At 34.8% G+C, this 17,037-nt stretch overlaps 2 protein-coding genes across 2 annotated transcripts; both read right to left on the reverse strand.

Annotated features, from left to right (window-relative positions):
* Positions 1-481: 481 nt before the first annotated feature.
* Positions 482-2,494, reverse strand: LOC141706810 (uncharacterized). Its single transcript, XM_074509650.1, has 5 exons — positions 2,037-2,494; positions 1,809-1,886; positions 1,593-1,701; positions 1,338-1,474; positions 482-901 (listed from the first exon to the last, which is right to left on the reverse strand). Exons 1-5 carry the CDS (start codon positions 2,391-2,393, stop codon positions 644-646), a joined length of 939 nt encoding a protein of 312 aa, XP_074365751.1. The 5' UTR covers positions 2,394-2,494; the 3' UTR covers positions 482-643.
* A 911-nt stretch (positions 2,495-3,405) lies between these two features.
* LOC141705789 (protein PATRONUS 2-like) lies at positions 3,406-6,940 on the reverse strand. The gene is made up of 5 exons (XM_074508676.1): positions 6,780-6,940; positions 5,508-5,588; positions 5,082-5,339; positions 3,860-3,903; positions 3,406-3,736 (listed from the first exon to the last, which is right to left on the reverse strand). Exons 2-5 carry the CDS (start codon positions 5,572-5,574, stop codon positions 3,539-3,541), a joined length of 567 nt encoding a protein of 188 aa, XP_074364777.1. The 5' UTR covers positions 5,575-5,588; positions 6,780-6,940; the 3' UTR covers positions 3,406-3,538.
* Positions 6,941-17,037: the final 10,097 nt, after the last annotated feature.

The following is a 17,037-nucleotide window of genomic DNA, read 5'->3' on the forward strand; positions in this document are numbered from 1 at the left end:
ACTTAAATTCATAAGGGTTTCTTGAATTAAAAAAAAATATAAGAGAAAACTCCTAATTTTTTGTATAGAATAAAATTTGATCCTAATTAAATTAAATTATAATTAAAAATGACATGATCATGTTATCATGCATACTCGGTAGCCTGATCATGCAGTCATGTGATGTTCCACGTGATCTTCTCGACTCTCGTTACTATTTGAACTTCACGATATATATTTTTTTAAAGTTCGGCTTATTCATTGTTTCAATCTTGAGTTTAACATAATTTGACATCTAGCTCAGTAGCCATGTCAAAAATACAACCTTAATTTTAAGACCTAAATCTTTGAACATAACTTCTAATGGCTTTAAAATGATAATATATAATTTTGACAATATTTCTCATCTCTCTTGAAGCTGATTAGATATATCCTATCTGACTGACTGCAAATGAAACATTACAACTGAAAGTTCATTATATACTTGTATATAAAACTATACCTATACAAGAAAATTGATATAATTTACAAATACCTCTTCTCAACTACTGATATATACACATTGTAAAGCAACAAAATTGAAAGAATGTGATATCTGTTTCCAATAATAAATTAAATATACATTTGTTCTTAATTACTACATTTTGATCCATTTTTCCTGTAGTTAAATAGATTTCTGGGGTACATGTTGATTTGATGCAGCAGTGGAAGCAATAGCAGAAGAAGTAAGTCTTGCAAGAAGGAAGATGGAAGCAGACGAAATGAAAAGAGCTCCGGCAAAACATGCTAAATCTAAACCAGTAGCCAGAGGTATGCTCTCGAACTTCTCCATCACTCCGACTTGTAATATCATCATCAGTGCATGTCCTATTTTGGTCTTTGCTTGCCCTATCGAATTCATGCCAGCCCATGTAGGCAGTTTCTGATTCAATTTAACAATGTTGCGTTAGTTTAGTTAGGATCATGCTATATGTGTGCATGTTTTGGAAAAGGGAGCTGATATGTGCACACCCTAGATTTATAGGTGTACATCAGTACATCTTTGTTGATATTGAGACCAACATACACTTGTGTTCCTATTTAACTCAAGTCTACTTTCATGTTCAATGAGAATAATTTGGTCCTAATTTTAATAAATGGGTGTGCACCTATAAATCAGGGTGTGCACATATCAGCTCCCTTTGGAAAATAATGTTGCGCTTAAGATTGTAGGGAGCATAATGTTCCTCGCATTGCAGTGAATGCCCCTCTTTTATCAAGAGTACGATTTATGACTACGAGTTAAGAGTGGTGTATGTGTGAGCAGAAGGTGAAAGTCTTTACCATAACATTGTTTGATTTTTTTTAAAAATATATACCTGGAGATGGAAAAGACCAAAGAAGTTTGATTTAGGGATGACAGTGGATCCTGTTCCTTTCAATTTTTGAGTTCCGACAAACATTACATGCAATCCTGTCCCAAATATAAGCACTGCTGTTCCTACTAGATACATGTCTGCAGCATCCACAAAAATATATAAAATATTAACCATTTGATGCATATAGATCACATTCCAAATTAGATTTATGTAGAATATTGTTCGACTGGGCTTGGGGAAGAAACATCTACTTACCCATGGCTTCGATTAGTAGATGCACTATGTGATGACCGTGTTCTGATGCTGACCCGTGTGACAGAGCTTGGAGATACTGTAAATATGACTCTATAATAATGAAGGAACCCTGCAATGAATAGAGTAGATAACATAAGGTTTTTGTGTAGTTCAATTTGAGTGAGTTAAATTTTCGAGTACTCGTAGGTAAAAATAGATGGAGGATTACATAATTACCTCCAAAAAGCATAAGACTGAACCAAGCAAACTTCCTCCCACAGCTAACATTGCAAAGAATCGTGCATCGATGACAACCTGCACAGTTGCAGATCGACTCAGCACGAGTGTTGTAACATATGTTACGTTCCTTTAGGGAATCCAGGAATCCAAAAAGAACATATTTATGATATCTGCAGGCCTCTGGTAACAACAGAAAGTGAACAATAATTATAGAGATTGACGTACCCTTTCGATTAACATCTGAATGTGCCATCTCCAAGGCCTTGGTTTAGTAATCATCTTCAAACCATGTAAGACCAAAGCACTAACATTTGCCAATATAAAAGATAAATGTACTACTTCACTCGTTCGCGTTTTTGAGGTAGCAGTTGTATCCACCACTGCAACGGACGCCTTCACTGCCATTATCGGCTTCTTTTCACCACCTCCAGCCACCACATTCTTCTCCCCTTGAAACCCCATCTTGCTTACTACGCTAAAACTAGACGACGCCATAGCTCTATTCTTAGAATTGAACATATAAGTTGTGCCAAGACCTAAAGGCCTATTGTTCCCCAACAATCTAGTAATATTGGTAGCCATCGAAAACTGAGATTTAGCCTTTCAAAGAAATAACAGGTCTTAGTTTGGTTTGGTTTGGTGGAAAGCATAATGAGAATGTGTTGATATTTATATGTGCAGAACACTTGCATGATTAGAGGAAGATTCGCAGCATAATTCATAAGCTGGCAATCTATGTTACTTGGACTCGGTTAGAAGTGTCCGACATGGACACGTGTCCAGGTATCAGACTCGACAACATTTTGAAAAATATCCATGTTTTTGGTTTAAAATAAGTGTCTGAGTCCAATTGTCGAGTGTCCGACACGAGTACTCGGAGGTAAAATGAAGAGTTCGAGTAACATAGCTGGCAATGACATGTTCACAACTTCACATTGTCTTATAGTGAGGAAGGCTTTCATTTTAACTTAACTTTCTTGTAGTCTTGCTTGTAGGCTACTTGGTTTGCATTGGACACATGGGCTGTTAAGTGATGGTCAAGGATCAATATGAGCCGAACATTTGTACTCGGTACATTTTTGCGGACCAAAGTGTTTAGCTACTTGGAACCATTTGTGAAAAGTATATTTCTTTTGTATACCCTGGCTTTGATATTGTTGGTACATATGAACAACGTGTTTCTTTGAAAAGCGTAGAATTTAAGTATGAAGTTTTAAGGAAAGGAGAAATGATAGAAAGTCAACAACGGTTGTATATTAAGCCAAGCATCAAGGAGAGTTCTTGTCAACCACTGTTTCTAGGAGCTAACTACATTCCAAACCAGCTGGGTTTAGCTTCTCTCTTATTTTGTGGTCTAATTTTTTTTAAAAAAATGAAAATAGTTCATATATATTAGTTTTGTAAGAAATGTGGAGTACTTTGGTCAACACTTTCTGAAATTTACTTGATAGTTAAACAAAAAAGTAGGTGGATGGAGCTGTAAAAGGTAGAAAAACTAAAAACACTAGTTTCTGAAAACAGTTTTTCTGGATTATTTAATAAAAAGCATGTATTATGAAACAGGCCTAATTCTAAGATTAGAAGGTAAGAGAAATTAAAGTCAAACGGACGCTTTTGACGATATATTAAATGTTGATGAAGACTGCAGAGTTAGAACTAAAAAACACAGACACATAAGAATGGGAGGAAAAGTATTTGATAACAACAAAACCCTAACAGAACTGGAGCTATTCAATTTCTTCCTTCAGCACAAAGTCAACATGCTCCAGGATATCCCATTGAAACGGAGATGCAGGAGGAGAATCCCAGTGTACTGGAGAAGATGATGAGGAGTCCAATTTCGAAGAAGGCTGTAACCAATCCACAAATTCTGACATGGGCAACTCTACAAATTCTGGGTAGCAACGGGGGCTCTCAGGATCATTCTGAAGCACCAAAAACAAAAAAAAATGGGTAACATTATGTGCCAAAAGGTTTGGTTATAAACCACAACTGCGTAATAAGATGAGATTTTATAAGGGGATTTGGAGGATGAAAAATATGCATACCTTTGCTACCAAAGACTCTGAAAAAACAACATTTGATAGCGTACCTACATACAAGAGCACACATATTTTCATGCATTTAATAACGGTTTCATGAAAAAGATCAAGAAAATAGCAAACAGCTAATACTCGGTACGACGGTGCACATTAAATTTCAAGTTTGTGCAAGTCCCTATGGGTTTCTTATTTATGAGTGCTTGCTAGTTTCTAAATAAGCCAATAGTTGAGTTTCTAGTTAAAAGGTTATGATGGTAGAAGTATCACATCTAAACAGTTCACCTTATTAGCCAACTGCAGATCATCTGCTTTGTATGTGGTTTCTTCCTGTCCTAAATTCTTAGTAGTATTTTTGTGTTATCTCCAATTATTACAATACCTACTATAAGCACATTCTTCTGCTCCACACACACACCCCACATACACACGCTAGTATTTAATATTTTGGTTACACTCAGTCCTCAAATTATTGTTAACCAGTGCATCGCATATTTAATAACCCTCTTTCTCTATCCCCCTCCATCCTTCACACATGAAAAATCCCGAATCTTTTCTAATTTGTATAAAGGACATCTCATTTTCATTGTCAAACTCGCCACTATGAGTCAAAACTAAGTAGCTAGTTATGAACAAAATTTATAAATCAGAATAACATGTAAAATGGCTGTTGCCAATCAAATCCCACCCAAATCAACAACTTGTGAATTACTTGCAAGTTGTAAAGAATTAAAGTCGGTGAAATGCAAGGCACTTTACAAAATTATTTTATTGATTGGTGACAAAGAACTATAAGTCTGTAAGCTCAAATATGGCAACCTAAAGAAATGTTATCACTAGATGTGAGTGAGCTAACTTTTCTCCTGCTTATGTGCTAAAGTGGCAGAGTGTGCTACCCTAAGAAAAAGAAACACAACCATAAATTAACATCTATATTCCTTTCTTAGCCAACTTGACCAGATTCATACTGGTATCACTATACATTACCAAAATTTACATCTAATGATAACATTTTAGAATTTTTAAATTACCAATCTAAAAATTTACATATATAGTGTTTCATATAAACCTCTTGATCATACACTAGAGAAAATAGTTTACAGATTTATTTTATTTCGTAAAATAAAAGAATTGTGTATGTAACCATTTCTAGTTAAACCAGGACTTTAAAATAGAGTCGACCAAAGTTAATAAATTAGAGACAGGCTAACTAGTTGTGTAGTATTAATACCATGTTTCGGGAAAACCGTGTCCCAGAAAGAAGACTCCATTGCCTTCTGGTTTGCTTCAACGCATTTGGTATGATCGTGCAGAAACTTCTCCCCTGCAATATTAAATTCCTCTTTTGCTGCACTCTTTTTCTTAGTGGAGACACTGGGATGAAGGGATGACTTGTTTGTAATGTCATTTAAAGCTTTACGACTTCCTAGAACTTGACCTTTCTTGGCAGCTGGTTTAGAAGTCTTTATGGTTCCTTCAGTTCCTTTTTCTGCAAAGTACCTCAAAATTAACAAACTATTTTCCATACAAATTGTAAAGGCTGAAGCCAAACATTTTCATTTCGTATGGAGTGTATAAGAAAATATCACATATATAAAAATTGCTGATGGTAATACGAGAACCTGCATACAAATTTAACATAAATTTGAAATCATACTTTTGAGGAGGCTGCCCAAATTTTCATCCTGGATGATCAACGGCCGCTGACTGCGGTGAGTTGTCATGTTTCAGCTAATATCTGAGGTAAAAGAAATGTCAATTAGAGGACCAAGAATTACAAACAAACATCTAAATTCTGAAATCCTACTTCAATATCACGAGTGCAACATGTATTTACTTTGTGTAGATATGTTACATGTACAAAAATTACCACAGAAATAAGCAGCTGTTGAAATATGTAACTGAAACAATATATAACATATAGTAATACAGACTATCCAAAAGCACCCCTCCCTACAGTATACCCGCTATATTATTATCTGTAGAACAGCTTACTATTTATCACCACTCTAAATTGAATAGGCCTTTACTTCGAAAAGAGACCGGGGAAAGAAAGAGCTATGCTATTAACCGACCCTTTTTGAGAATTTTTTTTAAAGCATGCCAAATATAAATGAAATGCAGAAATAGGGGAAGGGTTCTAAACCTTTTTTAGGTTTAAGGGCTGCCCACCCTACCGAAGTACCAAATGCCTTACACCTCCCTATTACACGGCCTAAAAAGGGCTTAGTACTTACTGAACCCGAATCTAAAGCTCTCCCAAAACCTCAAGGTTAGGAGGAGACCTTATTAATTAGCATTGTATTTTCCCTTCAATATTTTTTTCCGACTGTCAGCTATACTGTTAGATTACTCACTCTCCTCTAGTATATTTCATCATCGGGGTATCGATTTCTATTGCACTAAGTTGAGCACAAGAGTCTAGACTCTAAAGTCATTTCAACGAAGTCAAGCACTAAAGAATAAAGTCGATTCATTTTAGCAACCAAACCTCTTTCTTTCAAATTTAGCAATAGATGCAGCTATTTAGCATTAGCATTGTATTTTCCCTTCAATATTTTTTTCCAACTAGCACTATACTATTAGATAATTTACTCTCCTCTATAATATTTCATCGTCAGGGTACCGATTTCTAATGCACTTTAAAGTGGTATTAAATAATCCCCCAAAATGAACTCGAAAGTGATCCAACTTGTTTACGGAATAAATTAACCGATCAATTTCGATAAATGAGGACAAATTGCAAATAATCAAGCAACCCAAGTCCTCCAAAACTAACATAACCAATGTATATCAAAAACCCCAAAATCAACACAAACACAAACACACACACATAACACATACAAGAAGCCAATTACAGACACAAATGCAGAGTTATATACTAATTAATGAATAACACAGAAAAGATATAGTGAAATAGATACAAAACCTGGATTTAATTGGTTAAATTTGTGAAAAACAAGTCGCAATTGGCACGAGAGCTTTAGAAATGAATTAGGGTTTTTGTGTTTAGTTTTGTTTCCCCCTTTTTTTAAGCGGGGCGGATAGTTTAACGGTCAAAACTTGGATATAATTACAAAAGGAAGCCTCAAAGTTCCACGAAAACTGAGATTGGTCCTTGCTTTTTCGGACTACTAAAGCAAAAACGAGGACCTTAATTTTGTTAGAAATTTTTATGAATTTAATTCAAAGTAACAACACATGATAAAAAAAATGTTACTTAAAATACCGCTCGCTCTGTACCATTCATTTCTATGCGATTTTTTTTTGATGTTTCATTCAATATTATATACTTCAAAAATTATCAAAAATAATAAAAGTTTAATAATATAAAAATCAACTATATCTACTGGCTTCTCCCACTACACTCACTTTATTTATTAAATATTGATTGATCCTAACACTTTACCCAATTTTATATTTTTTCTCACTAAATTATACTTTTTTCCCCTTCATCACACTATCTTACCAAAAGTAACATGATTTTATTACTATGTTTCTTGTTCTCCGGGTGTCCAAACCATTTATATAAAAATGATTAGAACAGAAAGAATATTTTTTAATTATTATATTTTGCGATTTTATTTCGAATTTGAAAGTGAGCTTATGAAAATTTCAGTTTAAATTCCAAAGTAGCACTTTGGATTTGACTATAATACAAACGACAGTCCAGCATCATTTTGGACACGTAGAGGATTTTGTTTAACAAATTTTTTATGGTGTGTTCCGGTATATATGTTAAGAATTCGTATTTAATAAATTGTCAAAATTTTATTGATGATTAGTTTATTAAAAATAATAGACTCCCCTTTACAGTAACAAAAGGTTTTATCAATAAAATTTTAACAATTTTTCAATTACAAATTTTTAATATATGTCATTGGACACAAGCTAAAAAACTGTTTATCAAAACCCTTCACAAGTACATATATAATCTATATTTATCGTAAGAATATATTAAAGAGTAAAAGTAAAGGATGGTGTCTCGGTCATTATTAGGGATGGGTATTTTCTCTATCCCGCCTCAATCTGATTCTCATCCCGAACGGACGGAAAATCGTGAATTTTTTCAGGTACGGGGCGGGGATGGGAGAGATATGTGTGCAAATTTTGGGGATTGGGATGGGATCGAGGATTAGTGTATTCCCGTCCCGATCCCCGACCCCGATTCGTATTTTAAATAAAAATAATGTTATATATATAAATATTTCAAAATAAATATTAAAATATATACAATATAATATTATTTTCAATTTTTTATCTTCTAAATTATACAAGTTTACTTGTCGTGATATTATTTCATTGTAATAATATTATTTTTGTTTATTATTAATACTAGAAATAAATATTAATTCAAATTAAGGTTAAAATGAATATTATTTTTTTAAAAAAAATATATATATTATGATTTACTATAAGATCTTTTATTAAAAAATATTATTTATAATTTAATTTTATTAAATAAAAAAATAAAAAAATAATTCGAATACCCGCGGGGATCCTCTTTTCCAGTTTGGGTTCGGGGATCGATTTTGTGTTCGGGGACGGGAATAGTACCCCGACCCCGAAGTGACCAGATGACCGTCCCTAATCATTATTTGGCGGTTATTATCATTAAGGGTTTTGGATTCAAAATTTTACGAATTGGAGTTTGGTTTTCAAATTTACAAAGATCAAATAACGAATTTTGAAAATATGGCACGTCTGATAAATAAGGTCAAAAATTATTATTTTATTTCCTCATATTCAACACATTTTTTATACAAATTCAAGTAAATATTAAAATGTAGTTTTAAACATAATAATCAATCGCGACATCTCACTTTAAAAATATGAAAGAAGGTTAAAAATAACATTTTTTTGGTGCAAATGACTGAAAATACCCATTCCGAAAGTGAATGACTGAAAATATTGTTTTGGATATGCATTTTTCCTTTGGGTATCCGGTTTTGTACGAGATACGCATTTGTCAAATGAGTATCCTATTTTTTTAAGCATATCTCAATGGTAATATCTAAACTACAAATGAGTATATTTATTAATTTTCTTTGATACTCAATTCTCAAATATGTATTACACTTATCCAATTATAAAATGCGTAATTAAAACGATATTTTTAGTCATGTGTTTTGAAAATAGCTATTTTGAGCAATTACACCCTAAAAGTGAGTATTTTTAAACATCACCTTAAAAATACTGTTCTCCTCTCGATCCATCTTTATTGTTTGTTTTTATTCTTCTTATTCTTTTATTTTCCGTAAATTATAACAGAATTTCGCACGAATGTATCATCCGTGGTGATCACATTTTTCTTTAAAATAATTATGTACAGAGTTGTGGTCGATGCAAAATCTGCAAGATAAAGCAAGCTTTAATTAATATCAGTGTTCTAAAAATCGGTCTAGGCGCCGTCTAGGCATCAGTGTTCTAAAAATCGGTCTAGGCGCCGTCTAGGCGGCCTAGACGGCGCCTACACGCTAGACGGTGGTAAAACGTCCCGATTCGGGCCTATACGGTGATTTAGGCGTTTTTTAAAAAATTGGGTCAAAATCGGGATTAGGCGGACTAGGCGGTCAAAAATCGGTCATAGGCGCTCTAGGCGGAAAATAATTAAAAAACATTTTTTTATGTTTTTATAATTTTAAATCATTAATTTCATAATTTCACACAATATCATGTCAATTTCTATTAAAAGTATTGGTAAGAAGTAACAAGTAATCTAATATATTTATTTTCTCACTTAAAATATAAAAATGACATATTGTTTAAAAGTGTGAATTAAAATATAGTTAATATTATAAACTCAATAACTAGTACTATAGCACATAGCGAATGTAAAATGTGTAGATATTGTTTAATATCATTATAATTTCTTTTTTCAAACATATATTTGATATATTGATCATTATATAATTATAAAAATTAAAAATAATATTAATATTCTTCCGATTAATGTTCCGATTAAGTGGTCCGATTAATCTCCGACTTGCCGATTAATCTCTTAAAGCTACCTCACCGCCCTGACACGCCTAGCGATTTCTGGAACACGTATTAATATGATGAAACATAGGTCATGACTCATAGTTAGCCCGCCTTAACAAGAGGTCGATTACATTTTTTCACTACTTTTTCATTATTTTCCAAAAATAAAAAAAATTAATTCAATTACATTCACTATTTTTTGTCATTACCTTTCTTTTATACATATTGTTGTGCAAGACATGCTTGAATCATAACAATACTAAGTCATTCTGACAACCCTAAGATTAGTTGTACTGTAACCTTAATCTGTAATTTATACTTGTAACACTTAATGTCTGTAAAATATAAATGGAGCAGACTGGAGCATTTTTCCCTAAACACTGTCAAGCCTAAGAATTCTATCTAGAAGAAGATCAAGAAGATCATGCCTCAGAAGAATTGTGAAGAAGTTTGGAGTTGAATAATTATGTTTGGTGAAAAACATTCTAAGTCAAGATCTCTACAAGTCACATAATTAGTGTTATAGAGAAGTCATTTGAGAACTCAGAAAGACCTATCGAGAACTCAGAAATACCTATAGAGAACTCAGGAATTGTCAATCGAGAACTCAGGAATTGTCTATCGAGAATTCAGGAAATGTTATTGAAGATATCGATAAGTCAGATACTCATTCGAGAACTTGGAGATATCGACAAGTATACATTCATTAGAGAACTCTGAGTTATCGATAAGCCAAAGTCCATTAGAGAACTCTGAGTTATCGATAAACCAAAATTCACTAGAGAACTCAGAGTTGTCGATAAGTCAAGTCAACAATGAAGTTTCAGAGATATCGACAAGCGAACATGCCTATCGAGATGTCGAATTCTCTACAACTTAATTGGAGATCTCGAAGTGAAGAAATTTCTCTAAGTACAGAATTGCAGAACAGTTAAATATCCAAGGTTGCAAATCAACAAATAATTCACACAGCTGGATTGACAAGTCTACAAAAAGTAGCTTGAGAGATGTGCAAGATCAATGACAAGATTAACTGACAGAGGAAGATTAAAGTAAACACGGGATGCTAAAGATATGCTAAGCCAGAAATGGAAGATTTGTTTTTCTATAAATAGAAATGACAACTGACAGTTTAGAAAAATTAATAGCATATTTTTATCCACTGTGTAAACTAGCAGTTAACTGAGTTATAAAGTTAACACTGATCCTTAGTCAGTTGTAACAATCTAGATAGAAAATATGATAATTCTCTCTCAAGAAAGAACCTAAGTTCTATAACAAGAACTTAGAGATTTTGTAGCAAAATACTGCTTGATTTTTAATATAAAATTAAGTGAGTTTTGAAGATCTTTGTTTTACATATTTGCACAGTTATTTATGCTTAATATTTATTCTACTAAATCATTGATAACAACCAACTGCTAAAGCCAAAATCGATCAAAAATCAAACATTTAAGCCAAAACACATTCACCCCCCCCCCTCTGTGTTGTATTCATACCTAACAAGTGGTATCAGAGCAAAATCTGAAAGTAAACAGATTAGATCTTGGAAAAATGAATACACAAAAAATCAGTAGTATCAAGATTCCTCCTTTTGATAAGGCCAACTACACTTTATGGAAAAAGAAAATGTTGATGTTTATAAGAATGACCAATCACCTTTACATTGGTATCCTCAAGAATGAGCCTTTCACTCATGTGGTTAGAGTTGAGGAAATCACCTTTACTGGATGCAGGGTTGATAGGAAAAGTACTAATGGAAGCTGTCAATTTCTTGGTCAAAGACTTGTATCCTGGTATAGTAAGAAACAACAATATGTGTCAACTTCCACAGCTGAAGCTGAATATATAGCTGCTGGAAGTTGTTGTGCTCAGGTGCTTTGGATTAGAAATCAGCTAATGGACTATGGTCTAGTTTTACACAAAATTCCTATTATGTGTGACAATACTAATGTCATATATATAGTAGCTAATCCAGTTAATCATTCTAGAACAAAGCACATTGATGTTAGGTACCATTTTATCAGGGAACATGCTGTAAATGGTACCATTGAGCTTATTTTTGTTCCAACAGAGAAACAATTAGCTGACATTTTTACTAAACCTTTGAATGAAGCAACCTTCACTAGACTTGTGAGTGAAATTGGAATGCTCAATTCTTCATCCTAAGGCAAGAACTCAGCTAATGTGTTGCAGCAGAATAATTTCTAATAAATCAACCTAGTTTGATTTAATTGGAAATTAACTGAAATATGATTTATAAATATTTTAGAATCTCTGTATATTTATTTTTCTTAAAAATTCAAAAATTAACTTAGAATATTTCAAATTCTAAGTAAACTGCTTAGTTGTTAATTTACATCTTAAATGTGTAAAATTAACACAAGGCAGAATAACAGTACTCAAAGGTATAGAGAACTGAGTTCTCGATAAGTCAAAATGACTTATCGACAAGTCATTTTAGAGTTCTCGAGTGATTCCTCGATAAGTCTATTTACAGACTTCTCGAATGACTTCTCGATAAGCTTTATTATGACTTATCGATAAGACCATGCAGGGTTCTCTAATAGTGTTAATTCACAGAGTTCTCGACAAGGATATTTTGAGACTTATTAATAACTCAGAACTAAAATAATTTAATTCAATGAATTATTTTAGTCAAATACTTTTGAAAAATTTATTCTGATTTCAATTTGATTCAATTCAAATAAATTAGAATTATTTCAGTCCTTTTTGGACAAACTGGGCATTTATCAGAGTGCTCGATAAATCATTTCTTAGTTCTCGAAAAGAATTAATAAAATGACTTATCGAATGTACCTTTTTCAAATTCAAAATTACTTCTCGATAAGTTTAATATCAAACGTGTAATTGACTTATCGATAAGTATTTTACTTTTTCTATAAATACCCAGAATTCTCGATACATACACTATACTTACACTTTCTCGAGATCTCAAGTGACCTAGCTTTCAGAAAAAAGGCGATTTCTCTCTTGTTTTTGCTCCTTTCTCAAAACTTTTTCTTACCCACTACTTCTAAACACTAAAATGGCACAAAACATTGTTACAGCTATCATTCCAGAGAAGGGAACTAACTTTATTACTTTTCTTGATGCTAACCAAGCCCTTGATAGTTTCAAGGGGTTTGTGAAATTTCTTTCTGAATCTTATATTGCAGGTGCTTTAACTGCAAGTCTTGTGCTGTATTTGGACGTTCTTCATGAATTTTGGACATCAGCTATAACTAGGACAGTTGTTCTAGAGAATGTCACTTCTATGGTGGTTACATGCACAATTGGAGGCCAGAAAATTGTGTTTTCAGCTGCTGATGTGAATACAGCCCTGGGATTGCCAACTGAGAATTATGGAGAGATGCCAACTGCAGATGAGCTGAGTGAATTCATGGACTTCATCAACTACAGTGGCTCAATCAACTTGGCAAGCCTGAACATGACAAATCTTAGGAAGGAATGGTCCTTTGTGTTTGATTCTGTAGTAAGGGCTTTTACTTGCAGAAAAACTGGCTTTGATAACATCTCAAGTGTGGTGCAGAAGCTGGTGTTCTCAATAGCTCACAACAGGCATCTGAATGTTGGGGCTTCAATTATGGAGGAGCTGGCTACCAGGCTTACTATGCCTTTGAAGAATAGAGGTAAAGAAATCTTTTTGCCAAGGTTTATTATGTCTACTTTAGCTCATAAAGTAAATGACATACATTTGTTAGCTGGTATTGATAGTAGTAGAATTGGCAATTGTAATCAAGTGTCCAAAATAATATTTGGCTCACTTACTTCAAAGAATAAGGTGAGTGTAAGTCTTAAAATCACTCCATTTATGTTGGAAAGATTCAGGACTTATCCTTACCCTATGCCAGACATGAGGGCTCCTAAATTTGCTAGTTCAGCTATGGTTCCTGAGCCTGTGGAAGCACAAACATAGGCACACCAACATGGACCTTCCAAAGCTGCAACCCCTTCTTCTAAATCACTATATGTTAGCAAACCAACCACTTTAGTCTCTCAAAAGACTGAAGTGAGTAAAAAGAAGATAAAGGAACTAACCCTTGCTGTTGTAAATGAGAGTGAGACAATTCAAACTGAACCAGAGTCGCCCTTGGTCAAGAAACCAAAGAAGAGTAAGTTACCTGAGTTGACCACTCAAAACACCTCTGTGTCCTCCCAAAAGGGCACAGTTGAACAAATGGGGAGTAAACAGTTACTAGATGCATCCTCTCAACAGGATGTATCTATTGAAAAGAGCATTCACCCCAATGCATCATGTACTGAGTCAGCACAACCTGTACCTAGAGTGTATGGTAGAAGAAATAAGGATGGCACACACAGTGAGGGCACATCACTTGAAGCTCCCTCATCCATTCAAGGGGAGCTGCCAACACTCACAACTGAGCAAACTTCTCTAATCTCTCAAATTTCTTCATCATATAGAGCACTTGAATCTGATTCTCAAGTGCACCAACACTCAAGTGATATGGTTCATGAAACTGTGCTCACCACCCAGAACCAACATCTAGATGGTGAGAGGCTACTAGCTGGGGTAGACCTTGATGAAACCATCACAAACATGGGGGTTTCATCAGTTTTTACTGAAGACCCCATGGTCCCTCTTGCACCTTCATGTGCACAATCATCTTCACAGATGAATAGGTTTGAGGGTAATACTCTTGAGGGAGAGCTATCTAAATCCTCTCCAATTCAATTGGAGGTTCCTTTAGAAGGAACAACTCCCCTCAAAACCCTAGCTGAAATTGCCTTGACAGTTGAAGCTAGGAGTACAATTTCCAATGACGCTGTTATGGGAGAGGCAAGTTCATCACATTTATGTGACAGTGCTCTGCAAGGTGCACAAAGGCTTGAGACTGGTGTACATGACAGTAACCCAGTCAAATCCTCTCCAATGCCAATGGAGGTTCCCACTACATGTGGTGAACAATAAACTGTCAAAACTACAGATTTATCTTTGAGTCAAACTGTGACTTCAGTCACAGGTGGTAATCTGGACATTTCTCAGCAGTCATCCACATCTCAATCCAGCCAACCACATGTCATGGCTCAATGACTACAAGATATGGAAGCTCAGCCTTCTACAGTTGATGACATGTTGGTAGATCAAATATCAGGCTTGACCAATCTCTCTCAGCAATTGCTCACTTCAGACATGGGGAACCAGGATTATCAAGTTATACTGTTATGCTTCAATGAAGAGGTTGAACAACAGAAGGAGAAGATATTAGATGAAGCTGAAGAAGATGGAAATGTAGATGCCTGGTTGTCTGATGACCATGTGGCAGAAATGGATGAAGTTTTGGCTAGATTCAGGAGGGAGTACATAACTATCATGGGAAGCAATGTTAAATCTCTCACTCCTCCTGAAGTCTATGATGCCATCATAGATGTGCATAAAGCTCAACTCAAGGCTTTCCATCTCTTTGGAAAGGCCCTTGAAGTAAAATTGACTGGACATGAAGATAAAATCAGGAAGCTGATCAAGGAAAAGATGGATGACATTGTGCCTTCTCAAAAGGACATCAAGAATCAATTTCAGTCTTTCACTGAGCAAATGTCAAGGATGGATCTGGCCTCCATTGAAAAGGAAGTGTCAAATATGAAGAGTTCTTTCAAGGCCCTGTTTGATCAAGTTCAAGCTCATATCACAAATTCAAATGATACCAGGGTCAAGCTCAATCAAATGTATACTGCAAGGTATGAGCCTTCATTTCTTCTCAAGGAGGGTTTCAGAAAAGCTGTTGATGAACACTTTGGGTCCTTCTCAGCCAAAACCTCTACTCCTCAAATACAAGAACTTCAAGCTCAAATTTCTTCACTTCAAACTTCCAACTCAGATTTATCTTCACAAGTCAGAGCTCTAACCACGTTGGTTGAGAGTCAACAGCATGATATTCATGCCCTAGTGGAGTCCCATAAGCATTTACAAATGCAGAATACTGTTGCTTTGGGAGCCATTATGGAAAAACTCAACATCCCACTGCCAGCATTGCCTGAAGTTGTAAGACCTGAGATTCCTACTCCCCTACTCATGCCTGTCACCAAGACTAAGGAGGAGATAGATGCAAGGCTAGCACAATCACAATCAAAACTCAAAAGTCAAGTACAAGGTCTAGAACAAGAGAGGCTCCTTATGGCTTCCCAAGGTCCAGGAATGACACAAGAGTTTGACAATTTGTTCACTGGACTAAGGAACTCTCTCAACAATAACTTCTCCACTTACAGAAAGACCTTGGAAAAGACTATCAATTTCATCAGGGTGCTGCAGATCCCAATCAAGGACCAGTTTTTGGAGAAAAGGATAGTGATCAATCTTAATGATTCTGGTGTAAACAGATGTATGCAAGTCAACTTCAATTATCTAATTTCCAGAAGAGCATCTGAGGTGGATATTTTGATTAACAAGGTCAGGATAATCAACAATGAAGAGAAAATGCTACTAGCAGAGTTGAAGAAGGCTCAAGAAGCTGCATTCCCAGAAGCTTATCTACATCCAAGCAAAGGAGTACACTATATCTGCTCTACAACCAAGCAACTGAAATATTTCCAAGTACCCAAAAACTGTGTCATGGGCCAACAGAAGACTGATAATGGTGCTTGAGTCTGAGCTTAAAAGTAAGAAATTGAAGACTAGTGAAGATGAAGCTATGATCAAGATTCTGAGGAGATACATTGATAACCCTGAAGCCAATTTGCCTAAAACTCAAATCAACACAGATGACTTGGGTGATGATGAGCAGAAGAAAGATGATCAAAATCCTTCTAGCTCAAACTCAAGTCAATCTAGCAAGGCAATTGGTGGAAAAGGTGATAGTGAGAAAGAGAAGGAGAATAAAAGTGGATCTGAGACTCAAAGGAGGGGTGGAAGGAGACAAATACAAAAGAATGATACCTCACAACCCCTCCAAACCCTAAATATCCAAATACTAATTGCTAAACCTTCACATTCAACCTCATCAAAAATTGCTCAACCTCAAACCTCTAAGCCTAAATATTTCTACAAGCTCACTGCAAACTCTCTCCTCAAAACTCAAATCACTCACAGCCATACTTCTCTGAAAAGACTCAAAACTGTACCTTCATTCAAGCCACCCCATAAAACACACTTCAAAACAGTTGGAATAGGTCCAAAAGAAGCCAAGGTTAAGAGAAGATTCAGAAGACAAAGAAGACAAAGAAGA

The sequence above is a fragment of the Apium graveolens genome, chromosome 2, assembly GCF_009905375.1.
Source record: "Apium graveolens cultivar Ventura chromosome 2, ASM990537v1, whole genome shotgun sequence".
NCBI lineage: Eukaryota > Viridiplantae > Streptophyta > Magnoliopsida > Apiales > Apiaceae > Apium > Apium graveolens.

What these genes read in the sequence shown, in the direction of transcription:
- LOC141705789 (XM_074508676.1), bottom strand. Translation starts at nt 5,574, where the DNA reads ATGACAACTCACCGCAGTCAGCGGCCGTTGATCATCCAGGATGAAAAT. An exon ending in TTTGGGCAGCCTCCTCAAAA is followed by an intron (nt 5,340 to 5,507) that starts GTATGATTTCAA and finishes GGTACTTTGCAG; the next exon opens with AAAAAGGAACTGAAGGAACC. An exon ending in CAGAGTCTTTGGTAGCAAAG is followed by an intron (nt 3,737 to 3,859) that starts GTATGCATATTT and finishes TTGGTGCTTCAG; the next exon opens with AATGATCCTGAGAGCCCCCG.
- LOC141706810 (XM_074509650.1), bottom strand. Translation starts at nt 2,393, where the DNA reads ATGGCTACCAATATTACTAGATTGTTGGGGAACAATAGGCCTTTAGGT. An exon ending in TTCAGATGTTAATCGAAAGG is followed by an intron (nt 1,887 to 2,036) that starts GTACGTCAATCT and finishes GCAACTGTGCAG; the next exon opens with GTTGTCATCGATGCACGATT. An exon ending in CAGTCTTATGCTTTTTGGAG is followed by an intron (nt 1,702 to 1,808) that starts GTAATTATGTAA and finishes TATTCATTGCAG; the next exon opens with GGTTCCTTCATTATTATAGA.